At 42.2% G+C, this 19,567-nt stretch overlaps 1 protein-coding gene across 4 annotated transcripts in view; it reads right to left on the bottom strand.

The window, feature by feature from the left end:
* Positions 1 to 3,426: 3,426 nt before the first annotated feature.
* Positions 3,427 to 19,567, bottom strand: part of cacna2d3 (calcium channel, voltage dependent, alpha2/delta subunit 3) — a 33,832-nt gene continuing 17,691 nt past the window's right edge. For 3 of the 4 annotated variants that reach the window (XM_077003181.1, XM_077003207.1, XM_077003189.1), the window contains 29 exons: positions 19,280 to 19,393; positions 18,390 to 18,468; positions 17,159 to 17,292; positions 16,510 to 16,527; positions 15,568 to 15,639; positions 15,382 to 15,462; positions 14,991 to 15,065; positions 13,427 to 13,510; positions 13,033 to 13,104; positions 12,845 to 12,906; positions 12,591 to 12,658; positions 12,102 to 12,147; positions 11,534 to 11,631; positions 10,940 to 11,033; positions 10,582 to 10,677; positions 10,203 to 10,333; positions 9,722 to 9,799; positions 9,540 to 9,601; positions 9,313 to 9,357; positions 8,761 to 8,823; positions 8,477 to 8,547; positions 7,091 to 7,166; positions 6,829 to 6,869; positions 6,614 to 6,669; positions 6,365 to 6,482; positions 5,368 to 5,485; positions 4,663 to 4,740; positions 4,046 to 4,134; positions 3,427 to 3,662 (listed from right to left, as the gene is read on the bottom strand). In XM_077003181.1, the coding sequence (XP_076859296.1) occupies positions 3,647 to 3,662; positions 4,046 to 4,134; positions 4,663 to 4,740; positions 5,368 to 5,485; positions 6,365 to 6,482; positions 6,614 to 6,669; positions 6,829 to 6,869; positions 7,091 to 7,166; positions 8,477 to 8,547; positions 8,761 to 8,823; positions 9,313 to 9,357; positions 9,540 to 9,601; positions 9,722 to 9,799; positions 10,203 to 10,333; positions 10,582 to 10,677; positions 10,940 to 11,033; positions 11,534 to 11,631; positions 12,102 to 12,147; positions 12,591 to 12,658; positions 12,845 to 12,906; positions 13,033 to 13,104; positions 13,427 to 13,510; positions 14,991 to 15,065; positions 15,382 to 15,462; positions 15,568 to 15,639; positions 16,510 to 16,527; positions 17,159 to 17,292; positions 18,390 to 18,468; positions 19,280 to 19,393 (2,235 nt within the window). In that variant the 3' untranslated portion in view covers positions 3,427 to 3,646. The remainder of the gene's footprint in view (positions 3,663 to 4,045; positions 4,135 to 4,662; positions 4,741 to 5,367; positions 5,486 to 6,364; positions 6,483 to 6,613; positions 6,670 to 6,828; positions 6,870 to 7,090; positions 7,167 to 8,476; positions 8,548 to 8,760; positions 8,824 to 9,312; positions 9,358 to 9,539; positions 9,602 to 9,721; positions 9,800 to 10,202; positions 10,334 to 10,581; positions 10,678 to 10,939; positions 11,034 to 11,533; positions 11,632 to 12,101; positions 12,148 to 12,590; positions 12,659 to 12,844; positions 12,907 to 13,032; positions 13,105 to 13,426; positions 13,511 to 14,990; positions 15,066 to 15,381; positions 15,463 to 15,567; positions 15,640 to 16,509; positions 16,528 to 17,158; positions 17,293 to 18,389; positions 18,469 to 19,279; positions 19,394 to 19,567) is intronic. The other variant, XM_077003200.1, reaches the window with a different exon arrangement.

Raw genomic sequence — 19,567 nt, 5'->3', positions numbered from 1 at the left:
TTTGTTTTGTCCTTTAATAAATCTCACTCCTCTCAGCATTTGTGTCTGCCTCATCACTCCCTGATACCTGCTGCAGTGTTACAGTAAGACAAAAGAGAGACACACAGGTGATGGACGCAGGAGTTTAAATCAAACTAGACTACAGGTAAGAAAGAGAAAGGCAAAAAGCAAAAATATGTCAATGGCAAGTTCAGATGGTCAGCAGAGGTCAGTGCAAAAGGCTGGCCTTTTAAGTCCCTGTCCTCTATCAAATTAGTGACAGCTGAGAGTGATTAGATTTGTTTCATGATGATGTAAAGTACTGAATTTCTCAGTAAGACCAAGGTGCTGTCATACCCATATAAAACAGTACTAGTGCCATTGTAGCTCTGTTATAGTAGAGATCTTAAATGTGAAGGGTAATAGTCACAGCTTTCACTTTGTTGTTAGAGGTGATGAAAGACCAGCAGAACATCACAGATCTTAATCTAACGTGGTGAACATCTGTGCTCATGCTTAAGTTTCTGGGCCTACATCAGTGACATCAGTGACCACTGAAAGATACAGAAAAGAGAAGGCCACGTTCACCATCGAGACAAATGCATTTTAGACAGCTAACCAGAAACATTGAAGATCATATGATGGCATAGCGCCTTCCAAAGAAAGGTATGATACAATATAAGCATTTGTACAATAAGCTAAGCTTAACTATAACCAAACCTAGTATCGAACACCCACCTAGACATAATGTTTCACTTGATCATTTGACTGTGATCTTTGGTCCTGACATGTTTAGAACACATGCACTCATGTTGTATATAGCTGTTTTTAGACTGGGAGTGAATTCTGGTCTCCATACAGTGACGAGTCAGACCACATCTGCACATCATCTGATACAGCCCTCTTTATTTAGCAACCCTGCATGAGCGCCTTCCTTTTACATCTGTGAATAGCTGCTTCTTACAAGATACACATCTGTCACTTTGTTTCACTTATAAAGAGAGGACGTTTATTGTGTGGTAATGTCAACCTAGATACAGTATCTATTTGACGGTCTTACTATAAAATCCATAAACACTGGTTAGGGAGCTGGTCTTGTGACTGGAGGGTTGTGGGTTCGATTCCAGGCCCCAGGACATGACTGAAGTGCCCTTGAGAAAGACACTTAAGCCCAACTGCTCCCTGGGTGCTGGGATAGGGCTGCCCACCTCTCTGGGCCCATGTGTACCACAGACCCCTAGTGATCATGTGTGTGTGTGTGTGCTCACTGCAGAGGTGGGTAAATGTGGAGGACCCCATAATTACAATTGGGGTGAAAATTACAATTGCCAGTGCTGGCCACTTAAACATACAAGTACATACAGTATTTTTTATTCAAATACAATCCACACATACTTGGAGATGAAAGTTAGGTACTCTGTGAGACACTGAGGCATTATTGTCCTTTGCATTCAATTGCGACCCCCCCCCCTCCCCCCCAGGTATAGCAATGATAACTGTCTCTGCTTGTGCAAACGCATGAACATGTCCAAGATTCTGGAAGTGCATACTCCTTGATACATGAATCTTTGCTGAACAAGCTGAAGGTTACTGAGGAGTTGTGGTACTCCAGGAAATGCCTGAAACCTGCCCTCAAATGGCCACATTTGAATAGCTTTATGCAGAGTTTCCTGGAGAATACACTTGATACAATTGTATATCTTCTTCTTCAGGTCTGTAATGGATGGAGTTTGTGTCTTTAGTACTTTCAGTTCTTCAGCCTTTCTAGACCTCAGAAGTCATGTCAGGCATGTCAGTATGGATAAAGGGAGCATCCAACAAACTGCTTTTGTGACAAAGATCAAACAATACGAGTGTGATTGCTGTTCAGATTAAAACTCCGACACCACTTTTCAGACTAACGAATGGTGTGCTCAGTGACATTGGCAAGTGCTTTGTATATTTTGATATATGTTCAACTGCATTGGTAATGTCTGATTAAGTATTGATAGAGCATCAAAGTCATGGCCTTACAACTATTAAAATAGACATGTACTTTTTCCATGTGACACAGGCCCAACTGCTGCTCACTACCACTTCCCTGTATATTCACACACACGTCATGTTTGCTTTTATTCATCATTCACACCCTCAGGAGTTCACACAGGAAGCTTAGTGACACGCAAGCACTACACTTTAGCCCACTGACGTGCGTTTGATAGACTGCGTGCGTCTGGTCATGTAGCCTGTGGTTCTGAAACCTAATCTCATTTCTTCCTATTTTTGTATTCCTGTGTCCTGCACCACACTTTTTTTGTAAGTCACATGACCACTACCACCCTGTTTTCCAGCTGTAGTAGTGTGATGTAGATCAATGTTTCTCTGCCCACTCTCCCTCCATTGTTTCAACACAACTGATCACAGCAAAACTGTGACAAAACCACAAGGACAGAGACACATCGACACAGATGACTGTGACACGAGAGGGCTCTATCAGTGAACATAAAAGTTTAAATACAAGAGGACAAAGCAAAGGGATATCAAACCATAAACAGGGTCAAACCCAGGAAACAGACAAAATCAGCCAAGATAGGGAAAGGACTAGGCAGAAAACACAGCAAAAAAAGGCAGTTAAACATTGAACATTGCTCTATCTTCACAGTGAACAGTCTGTGTAATACTTAATACATGGACTGATGTTGAATTGAACAAAGGTGAAACAGTAATCATAGAGACCATCTAGAAGTGACCAGAGAAGGCCCTCTGGTGGCCAGAGGGGGAGTTGCTCACAAGAAGACTACCGCCATCATTTAAGGCGGTGACTTGCCAGAGGTGGGAAAAAAATAGGATCGCTGTGTATGTTAACTCAGTGAAACACCACAGGGTTTTGGGAAGTAGGACCCAAATGTGGTGTTAACTTCCTTAACCTTATCCACCAAGCTATAGGGACCGGATGAGACGGCTTACAAATAAAAGGAGCAAAAGGCGATCAATCGGGGAAAAAGAGAGGATAAAACAGGCGAAAATCCTCTGATGGTTTGGCCTGGGGAAAAGGACTGGCTCTCAAACAGCAGATCTACACTTCCCAACAAAGAGAAACGCTAAGAACATTGACAAGCTTGTGTTAGTTAAAAAGGTTAATGAATAAAACATAATGAAAGGGGAACAACTGGAGAGGAAAATTAACCAGAAGCTCGAAAACAAGTCTCAAAATCCCCAACCAAAGGGACTTGCTAGTTCGTACACCAGAACACTGATCAACAACACAGCATCTAGCCTGATTAGTCCGTCAGCTCTCTCTGGTGGACGGCGGAGGTCTTGAGCTAGAACCAACCCTTACAAACTATAGTCAGTAGTGTAGTCTATTTAGACTGCAGCTTCTGAACAAAGCTGGAATCTTCATCATAACCTCACACAGTAAAACACAATTCAAAATGGCTGAAAGCAAGATGACAGGAAGACCAAATGTTGATGGAAAAGCTGTTTTTATTTACAAGATATCACTTTGATTTTACATGAAGGACCTTTTAAAGAACATTTTCATTGATACGGTTTTTAAGCAGGCAATCTAAAAGAAATCAAGAATAGTCCACACCCATTGTCCATAATCTCTCAGAAAACTTTACAGACTGAATTCTGCATCCTGACTGAATTGTAATCTTTCTTCACTTCATGCATCTTATGTGTTTCAAATATATTCAGTCCTAAAACAAAATGAGAGGCAGAAATACAAAAATGACTTTATTTTTCTCTTCTCTCCATTTACTTGTTTAACGAATGTCACTAATGACTTTTGGATGACACGGAGAATAAGCAGAGACTGGTGAACTCACAGGCTGTCTACTGTTCATCACTGCTTGGATGTGAAATGTGAATGTGTTTTGTGTGATTTCCAGATCAAACCCATCTCTATATGAACAGTCCATAATCCTTAAAGCATTCATCCTGCTGGTGTTAGCAGGTTCGGTCTGAAGTCATAATGATGAATCTGATTCTAGCAATTTTCTGCCAGTTTAGCATTAGCTGTTAGCTAGGACGTTTTCTCCAATCAGTGCTAAATGTTGAATTGTTATGGGTCAAAGGTCACCTGCTGATGAAAAATGCCAAGAGAGGGAACAGAGCCGCCCCCAGCAGAGGAGAGATGGTCACAGCAGATCCACACTCTACAGCGTTCTCCTACAGACAAAACACATCACATCTGTCACTTATTTTTTGGTTTCCTCGGTTTCCCTTATATCTGCGATGCCCCTGTACCTTTAGTTACTTGGTTAGTCTGTGCATTTAATCCCTGTGTTTGGCCGTTAGTTGGTATTCCTGTCTTTATGTGTTTAACTGTTGCCCAGTTGCCTCCTTTTCTAGTCATTTCCACAAGGACACATATAATAGCATCATATATATGTGCATTACAATACTAGAAAGTGTTAGATAGTGTCCAGAGAACCTCTAAATAACCCTAATCTAATCTAAACCTAACCCTAAACTCAAAAATAATAAATAAACCAGTTTATGTCACCAGCCAAACATCAAAAAATATTTTAAATATTATATTTGTCTGAGGACATCTGGTTCTTATATGGAGCTGTACACAAACATGTGCATATAAACTAACACAAAATGCATATCAAACTATACAGCACACACACTAATCCAGATACACACACAGAGACACACTAATAAATACACTAACAGACACAGACGGGGTACCTCAGGATGGAAAGGATGGCAGGAGTCAGGACGTTTGCGGTCCTTCTGAAACTTCAGTCTCTCACACTTGAGAGATTCGTTGTGTGTTTAGATGTTAAAGATAAGTACACAGAAAAGTGTCAAACAAAACACAGATCATTAAGATCATAAGTGTGTGTGTGTGTTGTAATTGTTATCAAGCCCGTTTGTTTTCTAGAGCCTGTGCCTATTTTCTAGAGCCCATGATGATTTTAGTAGCATGTACTGTGGCAGTTAGATGAGGCAGCTCTCCTCAGCACCCATTTAGTCAGCTGAGTGTGTTAAGTCAGTGTTCAAGGCTGACATTGAAAGACCACTGTGTTTGGGTCTCCAGCTTACTGTATCTGAGCACAAGCAGCAAACCAGAAATGACCTCAGGAAACTCAGGAAAGTGACCATGGTAGCAGGAACACTGCAGGCTGTTCCAAGATCCCGGTTTTCTGGTTTTCTGTGGTTCTTCATGAATGCAGGCTGCTGTTATCTCCTGTATGAAGATTCTTTCTCCTTTCACTCACACACAGAGTGAGCATGCTGTCAGTGGCCGTCTCTGCGCTGTGTTCACACTGTTCATGTAGTGATGCATCAGTCAGGTAATCATCAGTTCACCCTGATTTACTTCTTTTCTTTAATGATATCATGTATGTCACAGGTGTAACATTAAAAACATGCAACAAAAGATTATTATAGGATATAGATGATCTCGATGGGTTCCATGGTAACTGGACCGGTGGAACTGCAGTCACACTTGTTTTCAACGACCACCATGAACAAATTACTGCTCGGGATCTGCTGGATAACAAAGGTTCTACAAGACAGAGTACAGAGAAGAGATAAAGAGACAGACAGACAGAGTACAGAGAAGAGATAAAGAGACAGACAGACAGAAAGAGACAGACAGGGCAAGGGCCAGTATACAGGGGACTGTTATGTACTGCTGTCACTGGTAGATACACTTCAGATGTTCTTCATGTTAACCAAAGAATAACTTCATAGTGAAATCACTATGCTAATCAATCACAAAAAATCACTTCAGTTTAATGTTTTTAACTGAAAAGCAGTGTCATTAGATTGGAGCAAAAAATCCTACATTTTAAATTGTTTTTCCCTATTTGTGTCACCTCAAGAGATGTTATCATCTCAAGTACACAGCAGAGCCTGCTCTTAAAGCCAAGACAGGTGCGGCTATTTGGCCCTGTTATCTTAGACTTGTCATTTGGCTCCCTCTGGTGGCCGACCTCTGAACTGGGCTGGGTCATTACAGGATCCCTCCTTAGAGGAATCTCCTCCAGATATTCACAACCCCAAAAATCCTCCATGCCTAAAGGCCTATTAGAAATTCTAACCTTAAATGTGGCATTTGATTCTGACATGTTTGGAACACACATACACATCCCTAGCATAATTGAGATTTTTGGACTGTGTGAACTCTTGTCAGTCATCAGACCACATGCCCAGACAACATCTGAAATAGACTTCTTTATTTGACAAGAGTCCATCAGCACTCATCACTGAGACCTCCTACAATTTATGAGATGTTTCAAGTCTGAACATAGTTCTCATTAACCAAGGAGGATGTTTACTGATAATCACAAAGATGACCTGTGCACCATGGGGTAGTTACAAAAACACTTATCTACAGCATTCAAACACACACACACACACACACACACACACACACACACACCTCATGCAGCCTTCACAGTCGATGCTGCCAGCTGTCTCTTTGATAGTGCGTTCAGATACAAACGCTGGGTACTCCGTGTCGCATGGAACCATCATTGTCCTCCGTTGAGCTCTCTCAGCTGAAAAACACACACAGTTATTTCAGACCAAACAGGACAAATATCGAAACAGCTTGTTCCCAGGCACACATAACCATATAAAGAGACAAGCTTGATTGTGATTCATGAAGTGTTGAACTCCTGAAGGTCACCTTTAACTGCAGAGTCCACATTCCACCAGCTGTACAAGTTAAACTCTAACATGAACCTGTGATGAATAACCATGGCAAAAAACACATCTTGAGACATGACACAGCATAATTGCGCAGTAAAAGATAAAGAAAAATTTTAGTTACAGAAATATTTCAGAAGGTTTCAGAAACAATTCTAAAGTGTAATGTGATAGAAAAAAATTAGTTGCTCTCACAATACGAGTTCAGCCATAAGCCATCTGATAGCAGAAAAGGGCTGAAAGGTGAAAATTCAGAGACGTTTAGACCACAGACTAGAGGCCTTGAACAAGCTTTAAACATTTGAAGACACATAAGATGCTGAGAGTCAGCGTCAGTATTTTTTAAATAGTGTGTTTAAAAGAATTGAATGAATTCACATCTAGCACTGTTACAGTTACGCTGTGATTAACTAGTTGCATGTCCAGTAATGTGTAGTATTGTTGTGTGTGTACTCACATTGAGCAGAGTGTGTCCACTGTCACTGCTGCCTGTGTACTCTTTACACAGAGCCTGGTAATCATACAGAGTGATCCTGCCAGGAACAAAGATTCACACACTATAAAGCATTCGATACAGCCGGACCTACAAACACTGTGGTCAGACCACATGTATGAAAATCACCACCAAATCATTTTACTAATAATTTGGATGGTACAGCAGTTTGTTTGCATGGGTATGTATGTGCATGTGTTTGTGTGTGCATGATTACAGTAACTGTACACCTGTAGCAAAGGCTAAAGTGTAAAGTCGTCAGTGAGAAATCTTGGTGTTGTTTTTGACTCGAACCTCAGATTTGATAAACAAATCAACTCTGTGGTAAAAAGTAGCTTCTTCCACCTCAGAAATGTTGTAAGGCTAAAGCCTTTTCTCAGCTTTGGTGACCTTGAGAAGGTCATTCATGCCTTTATAACATCACAAATTGACTACTGTAATTCTTTATACATTGGTATTAACCAGTACCTATTACAACGCTTACAGTTAGTCCAGAATGCAGCATGCAGATTGTTAACTGGAACCAAGAAAAGAGAACACATTACACCTGTCCTCGCCTCACTTCATTGGTTACCAGTACAATACAGAATACAATTTAAAGTGCTTTTATTTGTTTTTAAAGCACTAAATGGACTGGCCCCTTCTTACATCTCAGATTTGCTCCAATCTCCAATCAGGCAGTGTTCGCTGAGATCTTCATCTCAGAACGTATTAGTTGTCCCCAGGACTCGTTTAAAACTCAGAGGGGATCGTGCTTTTTCAGTGTACGCTCTGAAACTGTGGAATAACCTACCACCTGACATTCGTCATGCTACCTCTGTCTCGGCTTTTAAATCAGGTTTAAAAACCTATTTATATAAACTTGCATTTGTTCAGTAAGACACTGTGGTATGTTGGGTGTATTGATGTATTGTATGTTATGCTATTTTATTTTATTTTTATTTTGATTGTTTGTTGTGTTTCTGTATTTTACACATTATTTATGAGAACATGTACAGCACTTTGGGCCACCTTGGTGGCATAGAAAGTGCTTTATAAATAAATTTTACTTACTTACTTACTTACTTACTTACTAAAGGAAACAACCCCAGTGGCGGGACCCAGATCCCAGTGTTGCTGGTGGTGAACATGTGCTCTGATCACCAGACCAAGCAGACAGCTGTCTAGCACAGCAGGCAGAACAGACTGAACTCATATATAAATGTGTATGCGCGCGCGCGCGCGCGTGTGTGTGTGTGTGTGTGTGTGTGTGTGTGTGTGTGTGTGTGTGTGTGTGTGTGTGTGTGTGTGTGTGTGTGTGTGCACGTGTGTGCACAGGTGTGTGTACTGGGACTGGACTGGGCTTCTCACCTTTTAAATGAGCCCATGAGAAGCAGTTTGTTCATGACCGCTCCCTCTACCTCTCCAAAGAACAAACCTGTCTGTAGACACACACACACACACACACACACACACACACACACACACACACACACACACACACAAAGTTTTTAGGATAAACCCTGTCCCCAGAAACAATGTATTTTATAAAAGAGCTGAATGATTAAGTTTAAAAGCTATAGACAGCTTTATTATAATTTCCATATCTTTATAACTATTATAATTCTCACTCATGAATTGTTAGGCAAACTGACCTGAGAGTAATCTTCAGAAACCAGGATGAAGCCATTGTTGTCGATGAGGTAACACTTAATGTCCTGAGAGGAGGGGAGTGAAAATATTAATGCAACATAACCAACACAACACAGAGCAGGTCACTTCGACGCTTAGCGGCTGGAAGGTGTGCTCACAACCTTGGGAGAATAAAGAAAAAAACATCAGGACATGAGTACTGATCAAGGATCAGCATTTTAACACATGGTTATATCATGACCAGCTAAAAATCAGCTCTTGTGTAATTCCATCTGAGTGGGTTTAATTTCCATAGGAGCTGTCTGAGGTAAACAGTTACTAAAGAGTAAAGAATAAAAGCCTTTGTATTATTATCAGGTTTCAGGAAGAAATTTGAGAATGGAAAACTATTGTATGGGAGACAGCCAGACAGACAGACAGACAGACAGACAGACAGACTGTGTGAGAGTAGAGATAGGAGAGTGACAGAGGCACAGATGGATTTAAAGAGAGACAAACAAACACACAGCAGGCAGAAAAGGGGATATAGGGAGAGAGGAGAGAAAGACATTTACCTCGTTATCACAGCTTATAGGGCATTTTCCATCCAGAGCATTACACTGTATGGGCACAGAGAGCAGATGTATGAAAACACAGTGTATAAAAATATATGTGCTCTAGGTGCTGTGATGCATGTTCTGTCTGCAATAGTTTCACTGAGGATCTAAATGTTTGAATCCTGAAACAGCCACTAAAAGTTCATATACATGTTAGAAGCTAAACATTTAGGTGATGTTTTCACCTGTCGGCTGGCCGTCCAAAATTTCCTTTGAAAGAAGTCTAATTTCATCTGAATCCCAATAGCTGTAAGAAACACAGGCAAATAGTTAAACAGGTAAATATAAAAAACAAACACAGAAAAGCTTTAACCATCAGTCATATGGCCTGGGGATTTGCTCATGGTGCTCAGTGAAAGGTCGTTACCTGCCACTGTAGAAGACCGCCGATCTTCTAAGAGCTGAACAGCGGTACTGGCTAACACTACACTTTTATTCTCCTGTGCTAAAACACACACGAGCACGCACAGTAATAAAAATGTACTAACCATCTCACTCACCACTAGATGGCAGTAGATACATAGATTTCAAAACAACTTAAAAGCTGTCCATGGACTTACAATTTATTATACATGCTTATATGTATGTATATGTAAGTGTGTGTGTGTGTGTGTGTGTGTGTGTGTGTGTGTGTGTGTGTGTGTGTGTGTGTGTGTGTGCGTGCGTGCGTGTGTGTGTGTGTGTGTGTGTGTGTGTGCGTGCGTGCGTGTGTGTGTGTGTGTGTGTGTGTGTGTGTGAGCTTCTGCGTGTGTTTGCATATGTATATTCTGATATTCTGTGTGTGTTTGAGGTGTGTGTGTGTGTGTGGATGCAATGTGCGTGAGGTGCACACACACACACACACACACCTGAGCTACCTGAGCTGAATGGAATGGAGTAGACGAAGGTGCCTGGAACTTGTTCGGCTGCTCTCTTGTACCACAGAGGGAAGTGATCGGCGTTAAACACTCCCTCCTTATCCTCCGCCGTTAGCAGGTCCCTCGTGTCACACACAAAAACACACAAAAAATTCATGACACCATTTACATTTCAAATGTTTTTATCCACCTTGATTTATTTATTTTTTTGTATCAACACCATTTATTATAATACTTGTTAGTACAGCACATGAACAAATTGCTTTGCTATAAGTGCTATAAAATTATTATTGTAATGTTATTAAATTATTACACTACATATAATTAAATTGTTACATTATATGATTGTCTGAGATTGTTTTACACTCACTGATTGGTCAGCTGCTCTGTGACAACAAATAGATTGGTTCTGGATAGGCCGGTGCGAGTGCCAAGGAAAGCAATCTCCACCCCTTTCTCAGGATTCCTGCACATGCAAAATATGAAAAAGTTGCTTTATAATGTATTTATACATTAGACAGTTTCAAGGAGTTCAAATAGCAGATTTGTTATGCCAAAATGCTAACTTAGCTAATCATGAATGAAGTCTTGTGTTAGCGTTAGCAATTAGAGTTATGCTAAATAGCCTTCTGCAGCTTTGTCTTAATGAGCAGTAGCAGCTTTCGCTACAGACCTCAAGAGGAGATTAACTAAGGCGACGTAACTGTCGTCGTGTGTGACTGTCTTACTCAGACTTGTTCAGTGCGAGGCCAGTCCAGTAGGCTTTGAGAGGAGCGCTCACCACCGCATCAAACAGAACCTGCTGGATCAGCTCCCTGTCACCTACGGAGAGCCAGAGGTGACATTTACACACTCCCGATGGACTCAAGAACATGGGCTCGTAATGACTCCCGTGATCGGACCACTGGGGCAATTAGTTGCAGACAAAGGAAAAATTGCTACTGCGACATTACTCTGTCAAATGAATGTGCACAACCACAGAACGTGAAACAATAATAGTGAAATTCTTTTGTACTCCAGAATCCATGCAGACAGATTAGAGTTACGGTGTTTTGAAGACATTAAACATTTAATTCACGCTGTTTAAAGTAGCCTACTATCCCATCAATTCAAGCCCAGATTCACACATCTCTTTCAAACAGCAAGGATAACAATCTAAGAAATAAAAAACATGCTTCGTTGGCAGTGTCCTCGAGGCAATGCTTAAGACCTTGCTTAATAAAGCATTTTTGTGTGCACCAAATATAGCAGTTTCAATTTCAAACAGTGACTTGCAGTGAGCAGCCAATCAGATGGCACCTCAGAGGTTTCACTCCACTCACATTTGAACTGTGGTTTGCGGCTGGTCAGGTACTGTTTGATGGCCTGAACCTGCGTCAGAAACTGATGCTCGTGGTGATCGTCCGTGTTGCAGTATGTCCTGTGGAACGTTAATGCCCATTACAGGTCCAGCACACATGATGGTTAAGCCCACACGTCAGTCTTAGGAAGAACTTTTCATACACATAATGAAATCCACTAAGCGCCTTTTTCGGTGGGAGAGTCACACATACTATGAAACTGCACAAACATAATGGAATGACATTCAAGTAATCCAGTAAAGGTTTCTGAAATGGATCCTTGGTTTCCCCTCTTATACACCATCATCGGTTCATTAGTGAATTGTGTTGCCTGATATGGTTCTTAGCTGCATTTGAGAAGAATAAGAAAACCAATGCCCTAATCTTGAAGCTAACGTTTTACATTAGTCCTTTTGAACAAAAGTCCTACATATCACAGCTTTTGCTTTTGGAATTCAAAGGTTCATGCACTGCATATAATCTTGATGTTCAAACATCTGCATTTCCTTCATGTCATATTTGAGTTCATAAACGTTCAAGGACACATTACCATTCATCTGCCAGTGCTACGTCGGGCTGGTCCAGATCACGGAGACCTGACACACGAACCACACAAAGCAGAGTTAGCAACAAGCATGACCGAACGATCATCCCACAGGGGCGACAGGGACGGAGTGACTACTGAGTAAGTGAGGGATGAATGAGTGAATGAGTGAAGGGGTGAATGATTACCGAAGGAGTGAGTTATGGATTGAGTGAGTGTGGGAGGGAGGGTTATGGGAGTGAGTGATTGAGAAAACTGCTGAATGAAGGAATGTGTGAGCATGTATCAAGTGAGTGAGGGAAGAATTGAATGAGAGAATGATAGAGGGAGCAAGGTATTTTTGTGTGAATGTAAGAGTGAGGGAGTGTTTCAAGTTGTCCCTCCCTGAAGGGCAAATTCACAGTTTGGGAAAGATGGAGCAATAAAACATGGCCAGTGAGGGGGAGGGAAGGTGAAGGAGTGAGGGACAAAATAAACAGAGGAGGAGATGCACACCTGCGTCCAAAGAAACATTGCCTTTCAGGAAGTACTTTCCATGCCCACGAGACAAAGCCACTCCAATGCTGCACACACACACACACACACACACACACACACACACACACACAAACACATGCACAAAGTAACTGTAACTATTTTACTAAGGATTAGAATAACACCTTATAATGTGGTATTAATGGGTTTATTACTTATTTACTTATTAACAACAGTACATCTTCATACATTCCAGGAATATTAAGTTTCTCTACCTAAATGGAGTTCCTTTGATATCAGTGAAGTAGTAGTCATTGTGCATAGAGAGAACACGTTTCTGAAGAGAGAGACCAAGGGTATGAGTCATTTAAACGCAGCCTTCAGTGAACAGAACGCCCCTGGCTATCAGCACCCAGGCACGTGTGTAGTCTGGAGTGGGTGGAGTGAGGAAGAACTGGCATACCCTTTTGTCTACAGTCCGCTTCACCTCCATGGAGAAGGTTCCGGTCTTCCGGTTCACCATGGCTGTCCTCAGCTGAGGGCAAGAATGATGCATTGGTTGGTTGTGGGGGGCAATACCCTACTATTGGTACAAAGAGACAAAGTTTATCACATTCAAACTTAGCAAAATTAATCAACAAACATAAATACATTAATGTGTTGCAATTTCTGTCTGACTAACATCACAGCGGACTTGTCTGGACAGTAATAACAACAAATACATCTGTCTTAGTATAGTATTCAACTCTCACACATCAGTTATAAGAATGATATGGACCAATAGTAGTGGCCTCAAACCAGTGACCCATTTTCATCCATGCTGTAAGACTAGTTTAGGATAATGGGAAATTACATACAAAATCATCACTGTCTTCCCACTCCACCTCAGAGAGGTCCACACTGCTGTAATGGGCCTTGCGTCTCTTCTGCCCCTCCTGGTACTGTACACACACACACACACACACACACACACACACACACACACACACACACACACACACACACACACACACACACACACAGAGGAACACTTTTACAGAAAGGTAATACAGGACTTAAAAATGCTGGGATCACATAGTTCACAAGATGTCCATAAGATGGAAACAGGATGGATTTAGCTTGTTACAGCAGGCAAGAGGCTTTGGCCAGCGGGATTTTTAACCACAGTACTACACACATTACTTCACCAAGATTAGTGCTTTGTTCACATGAGTTCTACACTGAGTGTTTGGTTTCTTCAGATTTTATACAAATTACTCCCTATTTTGTTACATAATCTATGAACCTTTACCATAATGTTTTATAAAAGTATTTTCCTTCAAAATAGAGTAGAGGTCCAGTTGCGAGATAACGTTTGACATATGAGTATTTGAATAAGAGGGTGAAACGCAGGTTTGGTTCGGACGAATGCATCAACACCACCCGCTAGACTGGAGCACCTGCAGTAGCCTCGTGTGAAGTGACAAAAATGACACTAGTGCACTTGTGATGCTATCAAATAATGTTGCCAAATTGTATGAAATACCTCCACTCTCTATTTCAGAAAGATTTGGAATATAATGTGTTCATTTCAGTATATGCTGGAAGCAAGCTAATCCTAGAGCATTTAGGAGGCATTTACACAGCTGCTACACAGTACAGCCAATAACCACTTCAGCTCAATACTGTCCACAAAGCACACACTACAGGTCCTCTAAAGCACACAGAAACACACACACACACACACACACACACACACACACACACACACACACACACACACACACACACACACACACCCATAAACACACTCGGAATGGTCAAGTGTAGGCTGGCGTGATTTGCACAAAGTTTATACAAACACACTACTGCACAAAGCGGCACATACTGTAACCACGCTAACACTAACACAGACACACAGTTACAGACACATACACACACACACACACACACACATATACACAGTCACACACAGTGACTGAATGTTAGAAGAGGTGGGTCTCTGTGGTTACCTCAGCTCTTAGCTCAGCCCTGGCAGGCACCTGAAGGAGCTTTTACTCCTGCATGCAATACATCAAAGGAAAAGGGTTCGGATTACAAACTACAACTCACAGCATGCACCTCCGCATCCGCCCAGCGCTCTCACAAGCCCACAGACTGAAGGCTTTTCCTTGTGAAGGATTTCCCTCCCTGGACAAGTGGGGTTTTCAACTAATAGGATTAACTGCAGGATTGGTGAATTCCTCTGTTTCAAACAGGAACATTACAGTATAACACAGCTTATTAAAATCACCAATGAAGGTTGAGCTTCTGCAGAGTTAGATCAGCGTTAAAGTGACTAAATGACCAGGTGTGGTTTACATGGACCTATGCAGCCATGTGCTGCCCATGTGCTCGGGGTTAAGATGAGCAGTCCTGACAAAGGGCGGCCAAGTGTCTTACCAGAGGTCGAAGGTCAGGGTGCATGAGGATGTAACCATTATTGGTGATGGCAAACGCATAGCCGTGAATTCCCAACTGTAGACAAACAGATAAACACTCATGTACGTACAAGTGTGTATTCTCATTTCTATGAAGAAGATGGGGAAATGGCTGTAGCTTGACAGAGATGAGGCAGGGAATTTGAAATTAAAAGGAAATCAAATATGATTTATAATATTTTTCTACCAGTATTCTAAGACCACTGAAAACAATCAGACTGATGTGATATTCCTGTCCTTCAGAAAACACTATTACCCTTCACGTAAAGACTAAGCATATATGTGCACTAGTTAATTCTGGGTGTCTGCCACTCTGTTCTCTTTGTTTGTTTTGTTATGAGGGCACATGCTACCTTGTGTTTAGGAACGGTCTTCATTAGCTCTTGAATGGGAATATCTATGCCCACCACACCCAGAAGAATGCCCTGGTTTTTCTGAGAGAAGAGAGAGGAGATCATCCTTCATCAGATCATCAGAGAGGACATCATCCACACATACACACACACACACACACACACACACACACACACACCCCTCACCGTCTCATTCTTGGTGCTAAACACAGGCATGGCTACCGTGGTCATTGGGTTTGGGCCTCTGTGAGCTCCAAGCTGCAGATAGGGGACAGAGAGGATGAGGGGACAGAGAGGATGAGGGGACAGAGAGGGGAACAAAGACACACAATGAGAGATCAATTCAAGAAACACCAATTTTTTTTCCTTTTTGAAATTATTCATATAGTGTTAATTCAGAAATTTGTATTTAAGGATTTTAGTGCCCATATCTCTTTCTGCATCTCTAACTGTTCTCTTTATTAAGGCCTTTGGTGCACATTTAGGAACCATGTGTTTCCAAAAATCTAGAAGTGCCGTAATGTTGGTCTACATTTAGTAATTGCAGCAGGAGAGACTGTGCATTGTGTACAGTGATCTTGATATACCCTCCAGAAACCCCCTTGCTTTCTGGGAAATGACCTTGTGCTCCCTGTAACTTATCCTTCTTTTTTACCCCTCTATCACCCCACCTTTTCTTTCCCATTCACTCTCTCTCTCTCTCTCTCTCTCTCTCTCCCTCTCCCCCTCTCCTTGCTCTGCACTGGTGTCAGTTTTATTACAGCTTTGAGAGATAAAGGGCAATGATCCACAAAATGATTAATGGTGTGCCTCTCAGGCCAAGATACGACGACACAGAATCTGGACGATAACCTGCATATCTTTGTATGCATGCTGGTCTGTGCATGTATACGTGTGTGTGTGTGTGTGTGTGTGTGTGTGTGTGTGTGTGTGTGTGTAATGATAAATTTTACCAGCTGTAATACAGGTCATCATCAATAGTCCTCACACTCTGCAGGCCAAAGTGTCCCCCAATAACACAGCACAACTGATAAACCTTTACACACTGCTCTGCGTTAGTTGATATGTAATCTAGCGCAGGGAGTGTAGATCTAAATGAAGCACTAATTTGAAGCAGTCACACGTTACCTTATGAGCCTGGGCGAGCTGCAGAGACAGAAAACAAAGCGTCACGGTAATGTGTGATCATGAAAACAGTAAACACACATTTCGCTTTTGTGGTCGCATCTCCTGCATTCTGTTGTGTGGAGGGGAGGGGATGGATGCAGAAGTGGGTGGAGGGGGGGGGGGGGGTTAATGAAGCTATTAATGTGCAATCATTTACACAGAGCACACACACGCGCATGCACACAAACAGTGCAAACACAGCAAATTACACACGCACATGAATGAACACAACCACACACATGGACATCATGAACAGTTCACACAGACAATTATACACAGCAGTACAGACACAAGCAGAAATTTAAACATATTTAAACACTCATGACAATTATAAGCATGTCTGGAATTGCTCTTATCATTGTTTGATATTAAACTTATGCTTAGTTTGCACTTATGAGCACTGTTTCTTCCATTTCAGCATGTTTTAGTTCAACGGTATACTGAACTTTGACCTACTGTACTGGCTAAGTAATACTGTATGAGTGGATGGCAAAGCATGTTTGTAATTTGCTCAGCGTAAGAGCCCCTGCGCACACACACACACACACACACACACACACACACACACACACACACACACACGCACGCACAGGATGGAAGGTGTACTCACTGCGCTGTCTACGTATGCTTCAGTCCAGACTGTGTCGTGCTCATGGTCGATAACCTTGGGACGGCTCATCACATGCAGGTATCTCATCACGTTCTCCTGAACATCAGCCAGTGTGGAGATCTGACTGAAGTAGCCTGCATGCACACAGACACACACACACACACACGTTTATGTACATATAAAGACACATATACACACGAGTCTAAAGACATACAGGCTCACCCACACACATTTACACAGACACAAATGCACACCTATACACATACTCAAACACACACAGAATATACATATGCAAACACACGCAGAAGCTCACACTCACTCACACACACACACACACACACACACACACACACACACACACACACACACACAAGCAACATGTTATACTGTGCAATGCAGAACAGAACTAAAAACTGCTCAGCTAATATTTTACCTGCAAACTTCCTCATACACACTGGTTATTTAAACTGGTTTAATTTCATCCAATCAGTGTGCCTGCAGTTTGATTCACTGCATTTCTTACATGCAGTCACTGTGCATGACTGTGTGTGTGTGTGTGTGTGTGTGTGTGTGTGTGTGTGTGTGTGTGTGTGTGTGAGAGAGAGTGGGGGGTTGAGCCTGTGTGTGTGTGTGTGTGTTTCTCTCCGTGTCCAGCCATCCATGACGAAGGCACATGGGAGTGATCAGCACACCACAGTCAGGGGACCACAGTTGACAGGAAGAGTGATTTAGACTCATCTGACCTTTGAACTCGGAGTGTCAACTCTACAAACTGAGCCTGCAGCAGTCTCCTTCGTGCCAATTCGGCATTCTATATTCCTTTAACCTGCTATTGGCCCCACCTCACACCACAACTGACTCCACCCACAGCATCACTGGCTCCTCCCCACAGTGGGAGGCACAGTGAACACACAATGTCCAGCCTGGACCATTTACTGTGCATCTAACACAGAGGAAATACATTTACATAGGAATAGGAAGAGTAAAAAAAGACTTTTTGGAACAGAAACAAAGAAAGAAAGTACTAATTCATATGCTGATATAAATTCAAATCATATAAACATGTTTGTGTCAGTAATGATAAACTGGTATGAAGACGGCATGTGAGTTTTCTCTCATACATCAGTAAGAAATAAAAGAACGTGATGTTTCTGGGCAGCGTCTCTGTTTTAATGATCACAATCTCATTTGCCATCACTATCCAGCGAACAGTGCGTGTGCCTTAGCAAACCTTTATTAGCACAGGCCATCCACTTCAGGTTATCAGCGAAGGCCGATTCTCGTCCAATCAGGTAGGGGAATATGCGGACCTGGCGGGAGAGGAAGCGCAGGCGTGAGATTCGGTTCACGGCTCTACTGCCTTTTATTTCTGTCTTTTTATCTGCGTTTTTGCCAGTCATCCCACGTTACAGTCCACTGGAATTCTGCCATTGTATGTCCATTTCCCTTTCCTCAAGTACAGTTCTCTCCATCTCTCTCTTCATCCCTCCATCACTCTCTCTCTTCTTGCTCTCTCTCTCTATCTTCATCGCCTCCCTCTATTTCTCAACAATGCACCTCTCTGTCCAGTGGAAACAGGATTTGATTTCCATGCTCTCCAAGCAGTTATGGTGCAGCAGGACTGCAATGCCCACACACACACACACACACACACACACACACACACACACACACACACACACACAAACACACACACAAACACACATGTGCACGTGAGCACACACACATGCATACACACACGCATACATATGCAGACCTTCACGACCTTAAAGATGTATTTCACACCCCTGCTGATAAGGACAGGAGAGAGTTGTGGACACATCTGGAATGTCGAGAGAGCAAACAGCTGCAGGTAACAAACTGCTAACATGAGGTTATCTGCTATTGCATGTGAGACTGAGCCTCTCGAATGCTTCATACCAAATAGCAGTTTCACCCATCTGACTTGGCTTCATTTCATTAAATAAAGCATTGCTGTGTACAGGATTTTCTGACAGTTTTGTTGTTTTGTGAGATGCTCTGCTGGGCAGTGGAGTTGAGACTGGGCCCCTTGGTGGTGTTCAGGGATCTCACCTTGGTGGTGTTCAGGGATCTCACCTTGGTGGTGTTCAGGGATCTCACCTTGCGCTCAGGCCAGTTGAATTTAGCGAAGACGTCGTCGTACATTTCAGTGGCTCCATCTGTCACCAGCATAATGGCACGGCTGCACACACTCCCACGCCTTGCAAGTTTAAACTACACACACACACACACACACACACACACACACACACACACACACACACACACACACACACACAAACATGTTAATATACGCACAAGCAAAGGACAGACTTCTTTTGAATTCATTAAACACTTGAATGAACAAGTAAGGATACAGATTAGATGATACACTGATTAGATAAATTA

This window comes from Brachyhypopomus gauderio, chromosome 1 (genome assembly GCF_052324685.1).
Source record: "Brachyhypopomus gauderio isolate BG-103 chromosome 1, BGAUD_0.2, whole genome shotgun sequence".
Classification (NCBI taxonomy): Eukaryota; Metazoa; Chordata; class Actinopteri; order Gymnotiformes; family Hypopomidae; genus Brachyhypopomus; species Brachyhypopomus gauderio.
Note: the sequence above shows the minus strand (reverse complement) of the source record. Positions and strands in the feature narration are given on the sequence as shown.